The 17,438-nt window shown below is 37.3% G+C and overlaps 1 protein-coding gene across 1 annotated transcript in view; it reads right to left on the bottom strand.

Moving 5' to 3' along the window:
- The window catches only part of LOC126188932 (cadherin-23-like), a 514,643-nt gene that overhangs the window by 102,517 nt on the left and 394,688 nt on the right, over positions 1-17,438 (bottom strand). Inside the window, exons 20-21 of the mRNA XM_049930652.1 lie at positions 9,423-9,511; positions 2,658-2,815 (exon numbers count right to left, since the gene is read on the bottom strand). Of these exons, the coding sequence (XP_049786609.1) occupies positions 2,658-2,815; positions 9,423-9,511 (247 nt within the window). The remainder of the gene's footprint in view (positions 1-2,657; positions 2,816-9,422; positions 9,512-17,438) is intronic.

Raw genomic sequence — 17,438 nt, 5'->3', positions numbered from 1 at the left:
CTGTTTTTCTGGGGGAACGCTGGGGGATGTGTACCCCTAAAATTTTTTGTCAACAAAGTAATTTTTTATGATATCATATTGCTATCTCTGAATGTGTGAAAGTTTTGGAATCGTCAAATTGGCCTGACAATCCTGGAATAACATATGGTGAAACAAATATCAAAACTTTATCTTATCGTTTTGCTCTTCCAGAGAGAAAAATATGTAGAGGATTTTGGGAGTATCTGATGGAGAAGAAAATTCCAACATCCCTCCTTCCTCTTCAGAATGCACTGAAATGTGCTCCTACATGAACGAGTAAATGTGAACATGGGTTTTCCCAAATGAATCTGATCGTCTTGCCAAGAAGAGCTTCATTTTATCTTTCCACAGTCAGCAATCTGATGTTCATAAAGTTGGTTGGTCCTCCACTGATGTTGTTCCAACCCATGGACTATGTACGCTCTTGGTTCATGAAAGGCAACATCTTGCTACTGACAGCAAGAGTAAAGTAAGAAGGCATGAAGACTACAGCAGCCATGAACTGAAGTCAGTTTGGAAAATGTTGTAATGCTATTAATGTTAGTTAAACTGTAGTTTTATACTTAAATAAATTTTCAGCTGTATTAAAAATTGGGTCAGTTGAAGCACAGGATACCACCCATCATCTATGCCATTTCGGGAGCCAAACAAGGTTACAAAAGATTTGTAGTGTAGTTTCTATTGTTGATGATAGGTGTGGATGGTTTTTATTGTATTGTGTCTTTTCATGGTGTTTTATAGGTTAAAATATGTGTTCGGTAATATTTCCTTGTGCTTGTTTTGTATGTCGGAGGGTTGATTGAACTCACCTCTTTCATTTGAGGTGAATTATGGGTCAATTGAACTGTACGATACCATTTTCTTTTATTGTTCAGGGGTTGATGGGAATCACATGCTTCATTTGAGGTGATGTAAACTTAAGTGTTCAATACCACATTCTCTTGTATGTTTGGGTGTTTCTTGGTATCGCTTGCTTCATTTGAGCTGTAAAGTCAACTGAAGAGTCCGATACCATTTCTTTTAATTCGGCTTGTTGATGACATCATGGCTAAAAGCAGATGAGTGGTATCCCATGCTTCAGTTATAAGTAATTTTCGCTGCATTATATCCAATGTCGGAGTACCATCAAACTTTTTTATAGGAAAAAAAAACAACACTGCATATATTCAATGTATTTTTACTTTTTAATTTCTTTTTGGATCTATAAGAGAGTTTAACCAATGTCTTTTGTCTCATAGAAATCTGCTATGTTGGAAAAAATTAATTAGAAACATTTGTGACCAAATTTTTACACTTTAGGTACTGCTTAGACATATGAAAGAGTTTTATCAGTAGAATTATACAAAGCTCCCATTGAATGAAGAAAAAGGAAAAGAAAAAATAGGTCTGCATATTCATCTCGGTGATTAATACTGAGCGTTGAAGTGCAGTGGTTATCATACCAGACTCACATTCGGGAGGTCAATGTTTCAAACCCATGTCTGGCCATCCTGATTTAGGTTTTTTGTGATTTCCCTAAATCACGTAAGGCAAATGCCAGGAAGGTTCCTTGAAAAGGGCACAGCCACTTTCCTTCTCCATCCTTCCATAATACAAGCCTGTGCTCCATCTGTAATGATCTCATTGTCGACGGGATGTTAAACACTAATCTCCTCCTCCTCAGTGATAATGAAGTTGCAAAATTGCTCAGTTTGCCAAATAACCATAAATCAGAGAGGCTCCATTCCAGAAATATTGCCATAAAATGGTAGCCAGTCAGTGATGGTGTGCAAATAATTGCCTGTGAAGAGCTGGCCACTAAAAGTTTTGAGAATATAACAGCCTTTCGCAATATGCCACGCATTTTCAAAATGGTGAACCAATCTTTTCTTTGAGGATGACAGCTTTGTAGTACTGGACACAGAAATTTTAAGCATTTTCTGTAAAAATATTTGAGTACAGAAGAGTGGTAAACATTCACTTTCTGCTTTCTTTTTCAGCAGTCGTTGTTGATAGTTATTGATCTATTTGTCAGAATAAAAGTTGACTCATATTCTTAGATTAGCAAAAAGTGAAACACTTGGCCTTTAGTTTTCATTATCAAAAACAATGTACATTACAGTACTTTGTATCTGTTAATTTACTGCAGTGTAATGTCTATTGTGTGACTTACTATCTTAACAAATTAATAGCATTATGATATTACTAGTATAGTTGATTTTATAGTCAAGCGTTACTAGTAAACACCACATAAATATTGTGTGTAACAAAACCAGCAACTGATAGGAGTTTAAAGGTATGACTCTTCAGCTTAAATTATTACCCTGAGCTAATCTGAAGTGTAACAACACTCAGAGATAAGGAATATGCACCTACACAGTGGTAATATATCATTTACACAAACAGTGTAAGGAATAGTCGATTGTTTAGGAGCACATGACTACTTTCATTATAGATGAAGTATGGTACACAGCAATAGTATGCATGTGTTCTGCAGTTAAATTTTACCAGAATACTTTCGCAGTTTTGCAGCCTCAAGCTGCAAGACTGTTTCTTGTAACTGTTTTTAATGAATAAACCATTTACAAATGCTAACCTCTAACAAACTTGATGGGTGTTGTACATGAGAAAAATATACAATATGAAAGTGTTTTTACCCAATTTGTTTGAAAGCATTTCTACTTTCTCCACTAGAGTATCCAAACTGGTAATTATCCCAAGCTTCAATAATTAACATGTAGCTACTCTGCTGTTCACGGTCCAGTTTGTCTGATACATTCAAAATACCATTGTCAGGGTGAATCTGGAACTTTCCCTAAACGAAAAGAAATGTTATCTGTAAAATTTTATATTATGATTAAATTTTGGGAAAAACAATAGAAAGATTACAATCCACAAAAATAAAAACAAACCAAGAATACACAGACTTCTATTTACACTGTCACTGATTTGACATGATTTATATTAGCCATTAATGCAACTTCTTAGCAAAAAAAACTAGAAAACTTAAAAAAGTTATTTAAAATATTGTATAGAACTTTATTAATTAACAAATGCACAATCCCAAAACACAGAATCCAACCAAACTAATTAAAAAAAACAAGGGCAAATGATTATTTACAATTTATAACTTTAAATAAGTGAGAAATAAAGTCTATGTTGTTTCATATAATGAATAATAATGAATATAGCCATGTCAGTCACTTAGGAATGAAATCAACAGCAAGTGGAGGCTAGCTGACATGAACGGCTGTAGGAAAAATGTGAACAAATTGAAAAAGAAATGGTATCTCCAGTAACAGATTCAGCAAAAATAACAGTCAAAATGATATTTTCCGAAATTAAAGGCAAAGGCATCAACATTGATAATGCAAAAGGAATTCCACTCTAAAATGAAGAGATAAGAGCAGATGGTAAGATTAGATTGAGAGAGGAGGCACAGGCAGAAGGAAAGATTTTTCATTGGCACTTAAAGAAGAAAACACAGAGCAGGGAACTGGTAGTTATCTCCCAGTCAACACCACTGCTGCTCTGTGGTATAGCTTATTTTTCACACTTTCCCCCTTTGTTATGTGTTGGAATTATGTCTTGGAGTACCACAGCAAAAATCAACAACATATTTTTGATGTAAAAGTGGGCAGTAAGAACATGGTGTAAAGCAGATAACTCCACATGTTTCATGCACTTCATCAAAGACTGAATTGTTATTCTTACTTCCACAAAAATGTGTGTGAATTCCTAAGGGGCCAAATGGCTGCCGTCATTAGTCCCTAGACTTACACACTACTTAAACTAATTTAAAGTAAGTTATGCTAAGAACACCACACACACACACACACACACACACACACACACACACACATGCCCGAGGGAGGACTTGAACCTCCGGCGGAAGGAGCCACGCAATCCGTGACATGGCGCCTCAAACCGCGTGGCTATTCTCATTTCCCAGTATGTGTATTCCTTAAGGGAGTTTATGAGACAATGATAAAAGTAAATATCATTTCAATCATAATACAACACAAGAAACAATTTTCAAGACAACTGTCTTCATCTGTTGGTTCAGAGCAACCATCTGTCTGTTGATCTATTACAACTTGGCTACAGACAAGCCAAGAAGTTCACAAGAGACTTAATTTAAAATAAATTAAGGACAAACCACAAAAGCAAGTCCTCCTACAAATTGCCTCATTATCTGGATACAATAACTGAAACTCCCTTTGTTATAATAATTACTCCCAGTACTCAAATATACAACACAATGGCTAACCCAGTTCATGATGAATGGTCCGAATTGCAGGTTGTTTACCTAATAGCTTCTAGGGGCAACAAAAATTTAATTTTTAGTAATTCATATAATTACTAATGGAATTTAAAATTCTCTTATAAGCTACTCATAAAGAAGTTTACTCTTATAGAGGTTTAACAGAATAAGACAAGTATTACAGTTAGAAATTGTGTATGTCTTCAGGCAGTGTAACTCACGGCACACAAATTACACAGATTATATTCATCCACCATTCGAGAGTGGGAGCACTTAGTGACTTCCAACAAACTTTAAACATAATTTCAGATCTTTTCTAAACTTCTCTCACTTGCTTCCTAACATCAAATATTTAACATATTAACTCATTTGCAAAGTAATCAGATGTCTGAAGCTGTTTTAGGTATTGGTGTTTCATTCTTTAAAAACTGGGGGGGGGGGGGGGGGGGGTGGATCACTTATTATAAAGAAGTCACCATTCTCACCAGTTATCTTTTGAGGATAACAGCAACTAGTTACTATAAATTCAAAGAAACAGCAAGTTTCAAAATAACAGCTTCTCTGCTAATTGTACTAGCCTTTTTAAGACCAAATAATATACACTCCTGGAAATGGAAAAAAGAATACATTGACACCGGTGTGTCAGACCCACCATACTTGCTCCGGACACTGCGAGAGGGCTGTACAAGCAATGATCACACGCACGCCACAGCGGACACACCAGGAACCGCGGTGTTGGCCGTCGAATGGCGCTAGCTGCGCAGCATTTGTGCACCGCCGCCGTCAGTGTCAGCCAGTTTGCCGTGGCATACAGAGCTCCATCGCAGTCTTTAACACTGGTAGCATGCCGCGACAGCGTGGACGTGAACCATATGTGCAGTTGACGGACTTTGAGCGGGGCGTATAGTGGGCATGCGGGAGGCCGGGTGGACGTACCGCCGAATTGCTCAACACGTGGGGCGTGCGGTCTCCACAGTACATCGATGTTGTCGCCAGTGGTCGGCGGAAGGTGCACGTGCCCGTCGACCTGGGACCGGACCGCAGCAACGCACGGATGCACGCCAAGACCGTAGGATCCTACGCAGTGCTGTAGGGGACCGCACCGCCACTTCCCAGCAAATTAGGGACACTGTTGCTCCTGGGATATCGGCGAGGACCATTCGCAACCGTCTCCATGAAGCTGGGCTACGGTCCCGCACACCGTTAGGCCGTATTCCGCTCATGCCCCAACATCGTGCAGACCGCCTCCAGTGGTGTCGCGACAGGCGTGAATGGAGGGATGAATGGAGACGTGTCGTCTTCAGCGATGAGAGTCGCTTCTGCCTTGGTGCCAATGATGGTCGTATGCGTGTTTGGCGCCGTGCAGGTGAGCGCCACAATCAGGACTGCATACGACCGAGGCACACAGGGCCAACATCTGGCATCATGGTGTGGGGAGCGATCTCCTACACTGGCCGTACACCACTGGTGATCGTGAGGGGACACTGAATAGTGCACGGTACATCCAAACCGTCATCGAACCCATCGTTCTACCATTCCTAGACCGGCAAGGGAACTTGCTGTTCCAACAGGACAATGCACGTCCGCATGTATCCCGTGCCACCCAACGTGCTCTAGAAGGTGTAAGTCAACTACCCTGGCCAGCAAGATCTCCGGATCTGTCCCCCATTGAGCATGTTTGGGACTGGATGAAGCGTCGTCTCACGCGGTCTGCACGTCCAGCACGAACGCTGGTCCAACTGAGGCGCCAGGTGGAAATGGCATGGCAAGCCATTCCACAGGACTACATCCAGCATCTCTACGATCGTCTCCATGGGAGAATAGCGGCCTGCTATGCTGCGAAAGGTGGATATACACTGTACTAGTGCCGACATTGTGCATGCTCTGTTGCCTGTGTCTATGTGCCTGTGGTTCTGTCAGTGTGATCATGTGATGTATCTGACCCCAGAAATGTGTCAATAAAGTTTCCCCTTCCTGGGACAATGAATTCACAGTGTTCTTATTTCAATTTCCAGGAGTGTACAATAGGTTAGTAGCAGTTAATTTTTAATGCAGCCCACAAAAGATGTTCCTCACAGTGCGTTCTGTGTTAATCTGTATTTTGATATGCCCACATGTAAGAATATTCTCTTTCAGTCCGAGAACTATGCAAATGACAAATGACAGTGACACATATAACTGCACATTAATTTCACTAGCTTTTGAGCTGCCTGTCTCTTTTTATATGAGTGCTCTCTCTCTCTCTCTCTCTCTCTCTCTCTCTCTCTCTCAACCGCACACCCACCCACGCACATACACCCAATCACGCCAAATCAGAAGCTGTGCTGTTAAGTGTGCTCATGCACCACACATCACTTATCCAGAGGTGAGTAGTTGACATTCCTAGCTTTTATTTATTGTTTCCAAACTGGAATTTTTGTTATTCTTGTAAGTTTCAAATTTATCGAAGATATTCTGTGCCCACAGGATAACTGCCTGCATTTTGTTAAGTTTATAAAATTTTCCATGTCACTGTATCCACTATCAACCTACATTTCAGTGAACAGTAATATAAAAAATTTCCTCCCTCTTTTGTGTCAAGTATTTAGCTGTCTGAGATCTATCTTAAGAGAGAAGGAAAAAGGAAAGAAGCAAGATTGGGGTTTAATGCTCCATACACAATTAGATCATTAGAGACAGAACACAAGCTTAGACTGTTTTAAGACTGGGGGAGGAAATTGGCCATGTTCTTTCAAAGGAACCATTCCAGCATCTGCCTGGGGCAATTTAAAGAAATAATGGAAAACCTAAATCAGGATGATCAGGTGTGGATTTAAACCATCATCCTCTTGAATGTGGGTCCAGAGAGAAGAAAAGAATTAATACAACCTATTTATACCATATTCTTGCTGTCCACGGTCTTTCTCCGGTTACTAACTGCAAGAACTTCATTTCATCCATTTCCGTAGTCCATAATGTTGTGACCTGACTTATGTTGTGACATAACTAGTTTAGAAGCACAGTCAGATCAGAGGTGAAGTGGCATTTTTGGTCATCCATTTGTTGGCACATGAGCAGCTGCATACAGGAGTGAAACAGCAATGGTGTCAACCTGGGATTTTTAAGGTCTCTGTGGTGGGAGACATTACAGAATAACCTGAACTTTAGGTTAATGACATAGGTAAGGAGATGATAGGAGAACTGAGACCCTGGGTTGGCTTATTGGTATGCTTCTTATTGCTCCTTCAAGTGTTAGCTGCAAACATGCAGAAGAACACAGGTATTAGTTTTATACAAGCATAGATGAGGCCTACTAGATTCTCCAATCAATTGCCAGAACAAATGGCCACCCTGACCTTTAACTTAGTTAAGAAACAATATCATGAAAAGGATAGTTGTTAATCATCACCATATAGCATAGATGCTGAGTCGCAGAGGCACAACAAAAAGACTGTCACAAAATAAGCTTCTGGCCATCAAGGCCTTTGTGAAAAATAAACACCACACACACACACACACACACACACACACACACACACACACACACACACAAACAAAACAGGTATATACAGTAATGTATGGTGCAACAGACCATGCATCATGGAGGTGTCAGATATTATTGTTCTAATCGAATAGGTTAGAGTACTCATTACAATGTAGGTGATGCACAGGCATAGGCACCTGTAGACAAATATATGTTGGAAACCAATAACCATAGCCCAGAGGTATGTACAGGCAAGCTTTGCAAGTCATGCTTAGTGTGCGATGTTAATCAAGTCTTGACTGCTCATTTACATAGCATCTGCTGTAGGCTTGTCAATCCAAGGCAGCTGTTGTTGGTTGTCTTGAACTTGCTGAACACTGTCTTGCTAGCCATTTGAGGGCCACTAAATATGGAATTTGAGGCTGTTTACTTATAGAGGATATGTGACTACATCACTTTTTACCTCCAGTTCTCAGTCAGTGTGCAAGAAATCATTGGTTTCTCAATGCTTATGATCTCTGACGAAAGAGGTTTGCACTGTGTGTCTCAACCTAAGTTAAAAGACTTACAGCTAACATTCATACTTGGAGTGTTTTTACTTTTTTTATGCCAGCCATTCACAATTTGGTCATTGCAATACCTATCTTGACTTAATTTTTATTCCTTATAAATATTTGATCTTGCTTATGTTTAACTTTTACAGGAGTTATTCATTCTTTATTTTCCTTCCTGTTCTTTACGGGGTCTGGATATTCTATTGACTTTTAAAAAAGCTGTATTTCGATTTCTAAAATTTTCCCCAACTTTCTCTCAGTAATTAGCTGACTGGTCTCATACTCTGTGAACTAAGCAGTGAAGGTTATGAGCAGATGTGTCCTAAGTTGCAAGAGATCATGTTTTAGACTTTTTTATTCTTTTTGACTTATCAGTCTAGTCAACTTTGACAGTAAATAACTGAAAGCATTTAAGTTTAATGTGTCTGGAAAGCTGTCCCTATTAAGTGTGGTTCGGTGCATAACAGAGCCCATCTCATACTAAAAATATGAAGGTCTGAGGTTTAATCACAAATTGGTTCAAGAATTTCTTATATAAGACAGTCATCACATCATGTGATAAATGACAAGCTGCACTATGGTTTGGAGGCCACATAAAGTTACAGCACCCTCAGTGACTGGTTGGGCAGGGCAGTTCAGAGATTAGAATAAGGAAAGGAAAGGGCATATTGCTTCCATAAAGTAGCATATAATAAAGCATTTTAGTGCTTTAATCAACCTCCAGTTTGAGGCCCTACCTCTATCAAACACTCATTTTGAAATAATTTTATGAATTTCATGATGTAAGCCATATAGTTTTTTGATGACTGCATGTGATCTGCCTTCTTTTTCTTTACTGCATAATTGTTTGATGCAAATTCTTATTTTATTTTCCCACTTTCTCAAAAATTGCATAATTTTTTTCTTGAGATTAACTTTATCATTATTTGGATATCTTTTGCAGATTGTTTTTCACTGTCAAGAAATATGGTAACAGAACAAAAAACAGCAATCACCAATATTCTATATGCATTTCACATTCAGTGGTGCAACATCTGTAGTTTTCACATTTTATTAGTGCCAATGTGTTATTGTCCAATGCTTCATTCAAATTTATAATGAAGTAAACTTACTACAACTGCTGTAGTAATGGATATAATACCTTAGAAGACATCCGATCCAACAAGTAAGTTACTTTTCCAAAATCGCCTGCATCAGCATCCTTTGCCTGAATGATAGCTATTTCTGTTCCTGAAAATTGAAAAAAGAAACAATATATTGCAGGTAACTGTCATTAAAACATTATGCATTTTGAGATGAAATATAAGATCTGCCAGAGTGAATAAATGTATTTGACACACATTGTAAAGGAGCTGTTGTAAAACATAAATTTCCTACGTAAATTACTTGTAATACTTCTGGCATTCTAGTCTGAGATGCTGGAGTTCGTAGCCATGCATGCATGAGGTGTGCTTGCTTGTGTGTATGAATGGTGTGTTTTCACTTTTTTTCTGACGAAAGTTGTGGCTGAAATCTAATGTGGAAGTGTCTTTTAACTGTGCCCGTCTGCAACATATTGCATCACTTTATGGTAAATAGCACTCTATCTTTTCCTATATTGTCAAAAAACCAGTTGAAAATTCTGTTCCTCTGATATTAGCAGCATAATAATTGACAATGTGTGGATCAAATTCAGAAAAAAATGTAATGACAACAATCAGGTGTTTTATACCAAGTAAATGGTGTCAGGAAGTTGCCAGTAAGCAAAACAAAAGATACTAACAATGGAATTGATAACAGGCAGAAAACGTCCCCCATGGTACACAAAAGAGTTAGACATTGTTCTCGAAGCAGTATAAAAACATGCCAGACTTTAAACATTTCATAGATGGGCAGTGATTTTTAGAATATCAAAATTTAATTCACACTTCTCTGAAAGATGCTTTTAACAGTTTCCATAACAAAAATCTGTCTTAAAATCTAGCGAAAAGTTTAAAGAAGTTGTAGTGATATCAAAGGAACACGAGTGACAAAGGAAAATCAGTACCTGTACTATGTAATAGAAATGGTAATTTATAGCTGATAGCACCACTAAATGAGGGTTATCAAACACTATTTTCCAAAATTCTTTCATGAAAGAAGATGTAGTAAATATTCCAGAATTTTAATAGAGTATGACTGCAAACATGACTAATTTAAAATTAGATCCCCTTGGATAGCCAAGCAATATAAATGGTAATGCATCTGCCTCTCACATACCACAGAACATGATATGTTGAATTCATAACACGATTCAACCAATCAAAATTGTAAATCTAAAAACCTAATTTATTCTCTACAATTTTTCATAAACATAACTAATACATAAACATAATAGAGGGAAACATTCCACGTGGGAAAAATATATGTAAAAAGAAAGATGATGAGACTTACCAAACAAAAGCGCTGGCAGGTCGATAGACACACAAACAAACACAAACACACACACAAAATTCTAGCTTTCGCAACCAACGGCTGCTTCGTCAGGAAGAGGGAAGGAGAGGGAAAGACGAAAGGATGTGGGTTTTAAGGGAGAGGGTAAGGAGTCATTCCAATCCCGGGAGCGGAAAGACTTACCTTAGGGGGAAAAAAGGACGGGTATATACTCGCACACATACACATATCCATCCGCATATACACAGACACAAGCAGACATTTGTAAAGGCCTTAGGGATATTTATTCTGAGGTGTATTATTGAATAGTAGAAATTTTTGCTTGGAGATATTTTGAAGGGTCATTATATAGTTAGTGTGGTAAAGGTTGAGAGGAAAGTAAGTAGAGAATACCTAATAATTTGTAATAAAATATGCCCTGGGGCAAAAGAGGTAGTGAAAACAGTAAAAGAGTTAGTTGTGGAAAATATATGTAATCTTGTAATATTACTGACTACCAATTAATACCACCAGACTGTTTGAAACAGGTCTGACTATTTAAAAAGATTGATGTACCAATGAAATTGAAGAAAGATATTTTAAACTACCTTCTACATTTTACAAAAAGATTGAAAATTCTGTGAAACTATTCTCCTTTTATAAATACTTTTTATGCTATGAGGCTTTGAATACAAATCTTATATCCAAATGGAAATGAAAAACAATGATAATTTTATGTTTTATTTAAAGCTTACTTTCGTGTTTCTCAATGCTGTGTAATTAATTACAGTGAATAAATTTTCATGCAGTTACCTGTGTAGTAAATTCACAATTAATGAGTTAAACTATTTTGATTTTTTACTTCATTTACACAGTCATGTAGACTTTGTGACTATTGTACAGCAATTTGTCAATTATAGTATTTGATCTAATTAATATAGTGTGCTGTTTGCTAATAACAATATCCTATTGCTTTTGAAGATGAATGAAAGCACTTCTGTGTATGTGAATTTTATTTAAGTCAATTGCTGCATGATTTAATGAAAATGCCTGCACATGAACTAAAGTTTATGTGAATTCCATTAATTTCTTTGTAAATATTACGAATCAGATAATTAAAACTTCAGTTTTCTTCTTGTATATGACAAGTAATCACTTTGTCATTGAATTTAAAATTTTGACATAAGCTCATTACGAGAAAATTTTATTTATTTTGCTAATTCAAAATTTTTTGATTACATGAATTATGTATTATTGAAGCTACTTATCTTTATATTTTTCGAAACTTGAAGTTTTAGCAGTTCCATTATTTTGGTATCAGAATTTTGCTTGGATGTTCATGATTAAAAAAGTCGTGGGAGGCTATTGTAATGTTACGGTCAATACTTCTATCTCTGTCATGTACTGTAGCATATGATACATTAAATTCATAAGGGAATTAACATTGTAAACCTAGAAATCTAAGTTATTCTTAATTTTTTTCGCGAATGGAACTAATATATAAAATTGACACACAATTGATTTCCAATTTAGTTTAAAATTTTAATTATATTTCAAGACATTTGTCATTATTTGTGTTTGTGTAATTTATTCAGGAAACATTTGTATGGGTTGATACCAATGATAATATTTTGTACATGATGTAAATATGTAATGTTACATATTAACATTTATAATATTATATATTAATTATACTGTTCTATACTTTGACAAGTCCTGTATCATGAATGTGATAATACAGGTGCTAAATAAATAAATAAAAGAAGTATTTAATTTTGAAAGACACAATTTGGATGTAAAGGATGAATGCATTTTATGATCTATGTGCTGTAGCCTATTACACCTTTGCATCTGTTGATTTTTGTTATCAGTTAGTTATGGAGTAGCAGTAGCAGAGTTATGATGCATTGGTTGGAAGATGTCTGTTGAGAGAAGCAGTATGGAGCTTTTAAGTGTGCAACATGTTTTATTTGAGATTATTTAGTTTGTGACAAAAAATTGAGAGAATTTTTGTTTTGTTTTGTTTTGAAGATGAAAAACCTATAATGGGATATTTCATAGTGCGTATCTTAAAAATGAAAATTTTAACTCTAGCACACATGGAATCAACTTAATAGACACGGATCGGCAACAAAGAAGACATCATAATTCGTATGTTAAGTAATTAGTCAATCAAAATACTCTCTTTCAAATTCTGAGGGTAGCAGGAGTAAAATATAGCGAGCGAAAGGCTATTTACAACTTACACAGAAAACAAATGGCAGTACTCAAGGGACATGAAAAGGAAGCAGTGGTTCAGTGGTTGAGAAGGGATTTAGGCAGGGTTGTAGCCTACCCCTGATGTTATTCAATCAGTACATTGAACAGGCAGTAAAGGAAACAAACGAAAAGTTTGGAGTAGAATTAAAGTCCAGAGAGAAGAAATAAAAACTTTGAGGTTTACCAGTGACATTGTTGAAAATGAAATGATCGTATGGCATTTATTGGCCGGGATATCCCCTTTGGGGTTTAGCTGTCATATTTCAAGTCTCTTTAGTTGACACCACTTTGGCGACTTGCGTGTCAATGATGATGAAAATGATGATGAAGGACACAACACCCAGTCCTCTGCTGGGAATCGAACCTGGACCCCCTTGCATGGTAGGTGGTAACGCTACCGCTGTGCTATGGAGGCAGACAGTGACATTGCAATTCTGTCAGAGACAGCAAAGGACTTGGAAGAGCAGCTGACCAAAATAGATGTTGTCTTGAAAGGATGATATAAGGTGTACATAAACAAAAGCAAAACAAGGATAATAGAATATAATCAAATTAAAACAGGTGACGCCAAGGAAATTAGATTAGGAAACGAGACATTTAAATTAGTAGATGAATTTTGCTATTAGAGCAGCAAAATAACTAATGGCTGAAGTGGAGAAGATATAAAATGAAGACGGGCAATGGCAAGAAAAAAATTTCTGAAAAAGAGAAATTTGTTAACATCAAGTATAGTTTCAGGTGTCAGGAAGTCTTTTATGAAAGTATTTGTATGGAGGGTAGCGTTGAATGGAAGTGAAACTTGACTTAGAAACAGTTTAGACTAGAAGAGAATAGAAGCTTTTAAAATGTGGTGCTACAGAAGATTGGTGAAGATTAGATGGATACATCACATAACTCATGAGGGAGTACTGAACAGAATTGGGGAGCAAAGAAGTTTGTGGCCTGACTACAAGAAGGGATCAGTAGGTAGGACATATTCTGAGTAATCAAGGACCCAAGGAAGTGCGCATATGTGTGTGTGTGTGTGTGTGGCGGGGGGTATATAAATTGTAGAGGGAGACTAAGAGATGAGTACACAGGAAAGCTGCATCAAACCAGTCTTCAGACTTAAGACCACAACAACAAGAACAAAACCAATTCTTGCTCTTAGTGAAACTGTTCATCGGGCATACAAAAGTAATTATACTAATTACAAGGTTTGCAATAAAAATTAGCTTTTCTGATGAATTATAGTTTTCAAGAAGAGGTTGGAAAGTCCCCATTGTATACCAACTGAATTTCTTTCAGAATATGGCTGATGAAATAACTAATTTTTTACCAGTCATGAATAACAGCTGGCTCAATGAAGGAATCATGCCTAAATACTGGACAGCTGCATAAAAAATAAATAGAAGAAACTGACAAAATTGCAAGCCCATCTTATCATTTTATAGTATTGTTTGGGAACATAAATTTTGTGTTCAAAAGACTTGAAGAAATTGATCTGTATACACATAACTATTATGAATTAAGAAAATAATGTTCTCATGAAACACAACTGGGTCTCAATTTGCATAAAGTAATGAGTGCTGAGGGTGCTGGAACCCAAAACGATTCCATATTTCTAGATTTTCAGAAGACTTTTCGTGACATCATTCCTATGGAATATTGTCACCATTATATGACTGAATTTGGGACTTCGCAAATTAAAGATCACACTATGCAGTAATTCATGGGAAGTCATCTAGTGAAACCAAAGACATAACTGATGTTTCCAAAAGAAGTGTGTCAGGTCCTTTGCTGTTGCTGATTTATTCAAAGGCCCTAGAAGACAATCTGAGCAGCCCTTTTACACTTTTGACAGATCAAAATGAATAATAAAATTATTATACTGAACAGTGTGTTGAAGTAATTAACACTGAACAATAAAAACTGTGAGCTCCTACATGTGTGTTCTGAAAGAATTCCAAAGAATATCTGTTACATGACAAATGACCTAACTTGTTGTTTGTTGTTGTGGTCTTCAGTCCTGAGACTGGTTTGATGCAGCTCTCCTTGCTACTCTATCCTGTGCAAGCTTCTTCATCTCCCAGTACCTACTGCAACCTACATCCTTCTGAATCTGCTTAGTGTATTCATCTCTTGGTCTCCCCCTATGATTTTTACCCTCCACGCTGCCCTCCAATACTAAATTGGTGATCCCTTGATGCCTCAGAACATGTCCTACCAACCGATCCCTTCTTCTGGTCAAGTTGTGCCACAAACTTCTCTTCTCCCCAATCCTATTCAATACTTCCTCATTAGTTATGTGATCTACCCATCTAATCTTCAGCATTCTTCTGTAGCACCACATTTCGAAAGCTTCTATTCTCTTCTTGTCCAAACTATTTACCGTCCATGTTTCAGTTCCGTACATGGCTACACTCCCTACAAATACTTTCAGAAATGACTTCCTGACACTTTAATCTATACTCAATGTTAACAAATTTCTCTTCTTCAGAAACGCTTTCCTTGTCATTGCCAGTCTACATTTTATATCCTCTCTACTTCGACCATCATCAGTTATTTTGCTCCCCAAATAGCAAAACTCCTTTACTACTTTAAGTGTCTTATTTCCTAATCTAATACCCTCAACATCACCCGACTTAATTCGACTACATTCCATTATCCTCGTTTTGCTTTTGTTGATGTTCATCTTATATCCTCCCTTCAAGACACCATCCATTCCGTTCAACTGCTCTTCCAAGTCCTTTGCTGTCTCTGACAGAATTACAATGTCATCGGCGAACCTCAATGTTTTAATTTCTTCTCCATGGATTTTAATACCTACTCTGAATTTTTCTTTTGTTTCCTTTACTGCTTGCTCAATATACAGATTGAAAAACATTGGGGAGAGGCTACAACCCTGTCTTACTCCCTTCCCAACCACTGCTTCCCTATCATGTCCCTCGACTCTTATAACTGCCATCTGGTTTCTGTACAAATTGTAAATAGCCTTTCGCTCCCTGTATTTTATTCCTGCCACCTTTAGAATTTGAAAGAGAGTATTCCAGTCAACATTGTCAAAAGCTTTCTCTAAGTCTACAAATGCTAGGAATGTAGGTTTGCCTTTCCTTAATCTTTCTTCTAAGATAAGTCGTAAGGTCAGTATTGCCTCACGTGTTCCAGTATTTCTATGGAATCCAAACTGATCTTCCCCGAGGTCGGCTTCTACTAGTTTTTCCATTCGTCTGTAAAGAATTCGTGTTAGTATTTTGCAGCTGTGGCTTATTAAACTGATTGTTTGGTAATTTTCACATCTGTCAGCACCTGCTTTCTTTGGGATTGGAATTATTATATTCTTCTTGAAGTCTGAGGGTATTACGCCTCTCTCATACATCTTGCTCACCAGATGGTAGAGTTTTGTCAGGACTGGCTCTCCCAAGGCCGTCAGTAGTTCTAATGGAATGTTGTCTACTCCGGGGGCCTTGTTTCGACTCAGGTCTTTCAGTGCTCTGTCAAACTCTTCACGCCGTATCGTATCTCCCTTTTCATCTTCATCTACATCCTCTTCCATTTCCATAATATTGTCCTCAAGTGCATCGCCCTTGTATAGACCCTCTATATACTCCTTCCACCTTTTTGTTTTCCCTTCTTTGCTTAGAACTGGGTTTCCATCTGAGCTCTTGATGTTCATACAAGTGGTTCTCTTATCTCCAAACGTCTCTTTAATTTTCCTGTAGGCAGTATCTATCTTACCCCTAGTGAGATAAGCCTCTACATCCTTACATTTGTCCTCTAGCCATCCCTGCTTAGACATTTTGCACTTCCTGTCGATCTCATTTTTGAGACGTTTGTATTCCTTTTTGCCTGCTTCATTTACTGCATTTTTATATTTTCTCCTTTCATCAATTAAATTCAATATTTCTTCTGTTACCCAAGGATTTCTACTAACCCTCATCTTTTTACCTACTTGATCCTCTGCTGCCTTCACTATTTCATCCGTCAGAGCTACCCATCTTATTCTACTGTATTTCTTTCCCCCATTCCTGTAAATTGTTCCCTTATCTCTCCCTGAAACTCTGTACAACCTCTGGTTCTTTCAGTTTATTCAGGTCCCATCTCCTTAAATTCCCACCTTTTTGCAGTTTCTTCAGTTTTAATCTACAGGTCATAACCAATAGATTGTGGTCAGAGTCCACATCTGCCCCTGGAAATGTCTTACAATTTAAAACCTGGTTCCTAAATCTCTGTCTTACCATTACATAATCTATCTGATACCTTTTAGTATCTCCAGGGTTCTTCCTTGTATACAACCTTCTATCATGATTCTTAAACCAAGTGTTAGCTATGATTAAGTTGTGCTCTGTGCAAAATTCTACCAGGCGGCTTCCTCTTTCATTTCTTAGCCCCAATCCATATTCACCTACTACGTTTCCTTCTCTCCCTTTTCCTATACTCGAATTCCAGTCACCCATGACTATTAAATTTTCGTCACCCTTCACTATCTGAATAATTTCTTTTATCTCATCATACATTTCTTCAATTT

This window comes from Schistocerca cancellata, chromosome 5 (assembly GCF_023864275.1).
Source record: "Schistocerca cancellata isolate TAMUIC-IGC-003103 chromosome 5, iqSchCanc2.1, whole genome shotgun sequence".
In the NCBI taxonomy this organism is placed as follows: domain Eukaryota; kingdom Metazoa; phylum Arthropoda; class Insecta; order Orthoptera; family Acrididae; genus Schistocerca; species Schistocerca cancellata.
The sequence above is the reverse complement of the archived record's forward strand: the minus strand, read 5'-3'. Positions and strand labels throughout refer to the sequence as shown.